At 41.4% G+C, this 6,028-nt stretch overlaps 1 protein-coding gene across 1 annotated transcript in view; it reads left to right on the top strand.

Annotated features, from left to right (window-relative positions):
- Positions 1–1,351: 1,351 nt before the first annotated feature.
- The window catches only part of LOC135524346 (semaphorin-3E-like), a 58,098-nt gene continuing 53,421 nt past the window's right edge, over positions 1,352–6,028 (top strand). Inside the window, exon 1 of the mRNA XM_064951801.1 lies at positions 1,352–2,388. Coding sequence (XP_064807873.1) covers positions 2,274–2,388 — 115 coding nt within the window. The 5' untranslated portion in view covers positions 1,352–2,273. The remainder of the gene's footprint in view (positions 2,389–6,028) is intronic.

Here is a 6,028-nt window from a genome sequence, read left to right as displayed (position 1 = left end):
CTGCTAAATAGTTAGTCCAGATAGTTAAATAGTCAACCAAATACCTATCTGCACAGCCCCTTTTTTGACTCATCACATACGCTGCTGCTATTGGTTATTATCTGTCCCGTTGACTATTCACTTTATCCCTACCTACATCTACATATCTACCTCAATTAGCCAAGTTATTGTTACTGATTGTGTATTTATTATTACTTGTATTATTGCATGCTATTACTTTTCTATTGTTTCTCTTTTTTGTCTCTCTGCATTTTTGGGAAAGGCCCGTATGCATTTCACTGTTAACCTACACCTGTTGTTTATAAAGTATGTGACAAATACAATTTGATTCGATTTTTGATTTGATGTATCTGTGCTGTTGCCAAGTCTGTTCTGTCTACTGTATGTTGTTCGTCTGGTCTTCTTTTAATCCCCACCCCCTGCCCCACAGGAGGCATTTTGCCTCTTGCCAGGCCGTCATTGTAAATAAGAATTTGTTCTTAACACACAAACACACACACACATAACTTTCATCACATGCACAAACTGCAGTGAGCACAATAACCGGAACGTTTAAAATAGATGGGCATTCTATTCCGTCCATGTGACTGAAGATAATCAGAATCAGAGAAATGAATGTCTCTTTGAAGAAAATGGAAAGAGAGAAAAAGACCTGAAGGAAAGTGGACTCCAAAGAGCTATAGCTTTGTTCAATGTTACAGTTTTATAAACATACTAAGGAGTGTTGACAATATCTGTTACACACACACACACACACACACACACACACACACTGGAGAAAGAACAGACTAACAGCAGGATATTCTGGAGAAGAATATACACTAATAACAGGGGCTCAGACAGATGAGAGAGAAGAGGGGGAGAAGGGAGAGAGAAAAGTAGGGAATGAGAGAGGAAGGGAAATACAAGAGATTCAATGGAGACAGCAGGAGAGAAGGAAAGTGGCAAGTGAGAGTACAATTTTTTATATCAAGAAAATGAAGAGTGAGAAATAGGGGACATAGAGGACAAAAGAAAGGGAGAGAAAATAAAAGGGAGAAACTTAAAAGGCTGGATAAACTTAGTCTCTGGTCCATGTTAATGCTGCAGGAAAAGGGAGGTAGAGGATTGAGTAAGGAGTGGAGGAGGACAGGGAGAGAGGGAAGAGAGGAAGAGAGAGGTGGACGGCAGCGCTGTGTGTCGCTCTGCGGAGTGGAGAAGGGCAGTATTCCTTGGAGTGTGTGGGGGAGAGGCTGACCCTTAGAGACACACAGCAGACTGCACTTCAGCTGTCAGAGAGAGAGAGAGGGGGGGGTAGCTAATGCTAGAGAGATATTTCTTCTCATTAGCCGGGGTCAAAAGTCAGCCATGAGCAGTAGAAGGAATGATTGACACACACACACACATTCTGGTATGTATCCTCTGTTCTGAGCAGTGGAAACAGTTCACACTAGCAAGAACAGTTGTTTGGATAACCCCTGCCTGTTCAGCGAGGAGAGCGAGAGAGAACGAAAGAGAGAACACGAGAAAGAGAGAGAGAACATAGAACAGAGCAGAGACCACACGTCCGGCACGAGTCTCCCTTTCCTCTCTGCCTCTACTGCGTCTCCTGGGCAAGCAGCCAGAAAGACACTGCCTCCGTTGGATCCTGAAAGAAATCCAGCTGAGGATATCGCAGCGCTGCCTTAGACAGAAGGACAAAATTTACGGCAAGACTTTGGAAGGATTAGCAGCAGTATACGTTTTCCTTCATTTGCTCAGACAGAAAGAAGATACAACATTCCTATCACAAGAAGGACAAGAGGTACTGTACAGACAAACAGAGTCGGACAGACAGATGGAGAACAGCAGTGGTCATGCAGCCGTGACTGTAACAGCTGGAGTGCTCTCTCCCTCGCCAGAAACAGTTGCTTTTAAGAGCTGCATTCCTCACACCCTCTCATTCAGAAACTAGTAGTCGTATAGGATCTTCCCTCATAAAAAGTGACACAAGACTGCAGTAGTCCCTACAGAACAGTACAGGCTTTAGGAGTGCAGTTGAAGGACACAGTGGATTGTGAGTTACCTGTGGTCAGAGACTGGATTACTGCCTTTTCATACAGAGGATAGTTGGAGGATGATACTGCATATCTGATTCAATATAACAGACCCTGGTCATAGAACCTGGACTCCCCCGGTTGGATATTTCCTACTCTTCCCTTGGACTTAAGAGTTGATTCACTCTGGATTGGCTTACTCCCTGCTTAGTGACCGTGTGTGTGTGTGACTGATTGTGTGTGTGACTGATTGTGTGTATGTGTATCAGGATGGAGTGTGTGAGGAGTGTGTTTCTGATGATGTGTTTTTTCCTGTGGAGCTCAGCACACTCAGCCCAGAGTGTCTACCCCAGGATACGACTCTCCCATAAAGGTAGGCATCAGGCACTGGAGTGAGTGTAGACATTGGCTAAGCATCAGCATTAATGACATATCCATGCAATGTACACTAAAGCCCTAACTAGTCAAAGCATGCTTTATGGAAACAAACATTCTTGTTCCAGCTACGTTATAGTACATTGAGAATCAGACAGGTGTGTCAGTGAAAATATGACATGTAGACACCTCTACACAACCCCTGAACTTTCCGACAGAGTCATTTTCCAATTGCTCCATGACATCCATTTGCCGTGGGGACGAGCTGATCAATAGTGCATATTGATTGGAACAAATTATAGAGAGTTGGAAAACATTGTGCAACCTGCAGAAATAAGGTCATGCTCTCCTCAATTGCTCGTGTGTGCCCCTATACAGTAACAGTCAAAGGTTTTGACACACCTACTCATTCAAGGGCTTTTCTTTATTTTTACTATTTACTACATTATAGAATAATAGTGAAGACATCAAAACTATGAAAAAACACATGGAATCATGTAGTAACCAAAAAACTGTTAAACAAATCAAAATATATTTTATATTTGAGATTCTTCAAAGTAGCCACCCTTTGCCTTGATGACAGCTTTGCACACTCTTGGCTTTCTCTCAACCAGTTTCACCTGGAATGCTTTTCTGACAGTCTTGAAGGAGTTCCCACATATGCTGAGCACTTGTTGGCTTCTTTTATTTCACTCTGCAGTCCAACTCATCTCAAACCTTCTCAATTGGGTTGAGGTTGGGTGATTGTGGAGGCCAGATCATCTGATGCTGCACTCCATCACTCTCCTTCTTGGTCAAATAGCCCTTACACAACTGGAGGTGTGTTGGGTCATTGCCCTGTTGAAAAACAAATGATCGTCCCACAATGTGCAAACATGTTGGGATGGCATATCGCTGCAGAATGCTATGGTAGCCATGATGGTTAAGTGTGCCTTGAATTCAAAATAAATCACTGACAGTGTCACCAGCAAAGCACCCTTACACCATCACACCTCCTCCTCCATGCTTCACAGTGGGAACCACACATGCAGAGATCATCCTTTCACCTACTACGCATCTCACAAAGATACAGCGGTTAGAACCAAAAAGCTCAAATCTGGACTCATCAGACCAAAGGAGAAATTTCCACCAGTCTAATGTCCATTGCTCGTGTTTCTTGGCCCAAGCAAGTCTTTTCTTATTATTGGTGTCCTTTAGTAGTGGTTTCTTTGACGCCATTCGACCATGAAGGCCTGGTTCACGCAGTCTCCTCTGAACAGTTAATGTTGAGATGTGTCTGTTGTGAAGTATTTTTTGGGCCTGCAATTTCTGAGGCTGGTAACTCTAATAAACTTATCCTCTGCAGCAGAGGTAACTCTGTGTCTTCCTTTCCTGTGGCGGTCCTCATGAGAGCCAGTTTTATCATAGCGGTTGATGGTTTTCGCGACTGCACTTGAAGTAACTTTAAAAAATCTTGAAATGTTCCTCATTGACTGACCTTCATGTCTTAAAGTAATGATGGACTTTCGTTTCTCTTTGCTTATTTGAGCTGTTCTTGCCATAATATAGACGGTCTATGGTCTTTTAACAAATAGGGCTATCTTCTGTATACCACCCCTACCTTGTCACAACAGAACTGATTGGCTCAATCATTAGGAAGGAAAGAAATTCCACAAATGAACCTTTAACAAGGCACACCTGTTATTTTAAATGCATTCCAGGTGACTACCTCATGAAGCTGGTTGAGAGAATGCCAAGAGTGTGCAATGCTGTCATCAAGGCAAAGGGTGTCTACTTTAAATAATCCCAAATATGAAATGTATTTTTATTTGTTTAACACTTTTTTAGTTACTACATGATTCCATATGTGTTATTTCATAGTTTTGATGTCTTCACTATTATTCTACAATGTAGGATATAGTCCAAATAAAGAAAAACCCTTGAATGAGTAGGTGTGTCCAAACTTTTGACTGGTGTAGAGTATCGTTATCTACTGTTATCTAAGACGTACACAGTCTCTGCTGTGAGAAACTGTCAATGAGTATAAAGATGACTCAATGTCAGAGTTTTTAACCTCAGATATGGCATAGTGAAGTTTGTTTAGTGAAGTGTGTGTTTTCTCCCTGACTGTCTTGGGTGCATGATAGAGTGTTTTTTTGTGTGTTCTTCTTGCTGTTGAATAGAGGATTGTTTATTTCCTCAGACCACAGTGGTTGGCATTCCACAATGTGGCTTTCTCTACTGTTATACCGGTGGGTTGAGAGATGGGAATACCCCTGAGGGTATAGTGGTGTGTATGCACTGGTGCGTGTGTTTGCATGTGTGTCCATTGTGTGTGTGTGTGTTTTCTCATCTGTTTATTTAAATAGTATATTTTAGGGATTATGAGGCTCTGACTTTGTAGTAAACACATCTCTTCTCTCTCCACAGTTACTTTAAATTCTATAGCAACAGTAACACAGATAATTCGACATAAAAAAAAGGTGCCGGCCATGGTTGAGAGTACGTGTGGAATCTTTATGGTCAATAAATTGTATATGTGTAAGGGGCAGAGGCATGGAACAGGAATGAACAGCGTGGTATATCCACATGGCACCCTGCTATGAGTACTCACTGTGCCTGGCTATGGCTTGTCTTTAACAGCAATATTTTCCCTTATCACCATGCTGGTTTAGATCAATTCTCACATTGAATTACCTTATTATATAGATGGAGGCAGGAGAAGGAAAGGGAATGGAGAGAGGAGGAAATGAGAGGTAGAAAGTTCATGAATAATTTAAGAAGAGAGAGATGAGGCCGGGAGGCAGGGAAGGAAAGAGAGAAGAGCGAGTGAAGAAATTGAGAGAAAAAGAGAGAAAGGAGAACAACAGGGAGGGAGAGAGCAGAGTTGTTTGGTTAGTGGGGCATGATAGGCGGGTATATTGACAGAGACCCTTGCTGTGTGTTGGGCTTTGCTGATGTGTTCAATCATAAACGCCACAGCAATAACAGTAATAACCCACTGGGCACACCATGTCATTTGAACGTGTAAATGTGGGTAATATTTGGTTGAGATGTTGATCATTGAGATTTCAACCTTTATTCACCCACTCAAAAAGACATCCTACAGTTATTTTATTTTGGTACTATAGTTGATTATTATACTTGAGGAATAATCAACTACATTTAAATATTGGTGTGAGGTTAAGAACACATTATGATCGGATTTTCCCAAATCGCACCATGAATTCAATGGGTATTAACACCAATCCATGAAGTGTGTTAAGTAGATGTTTAGAAGTAGTTGCCATTGTGATGTAGGCTTCTTTACATTAAATAAGGATAATAGCCTGAGTCAAGAATAGGAAAACAAACTGTATCAACCAGAATGCTTTTGAAAAGCACCCCGATACATTTCTACTCATGCTGCAAAATGTATCTTCCAGGTTTAGGGTTTATACTACTGTTGGCTATTGTCATTCTGTGTATCACAATTGGAGCAGTAACTTGGAACAACATTGGGTAAACCTTTGTCCATGTAAAAACTGTGTCGAAGTCAAGAATGGTTGAAATAAAAAATGTATTGCATCACAAAATAGATTTACAATGCAAAAACAGAAATAAAAAAGCCCCAAAATGGATTTCTGTCAGAGGCTTCGGAACAGGCTTTCATGCTTTTC

The sequence above is a fragment of the Oncorhynchus masou genome, chromosome 31 (genome assembly GCF_036934945.1).
Source record: "Oncorhynchus masou masou isolate Uvic2021 chromosome 31, UVic_Omas_1.1, whole genome shotgun sequence".
NCBI classification, from domain to species: domain Eukaryota; kingdom Metazoa; phylum Chordata; class Actinopteri; order Salmoniformes; family Salmonidae; genus Oncorhynchus; species Oncorhynchus masou.
Note: the sequence above shows the minus strand (reverse complement) of the source record. Positions and strands in the feature narration are given on the sequence as shown.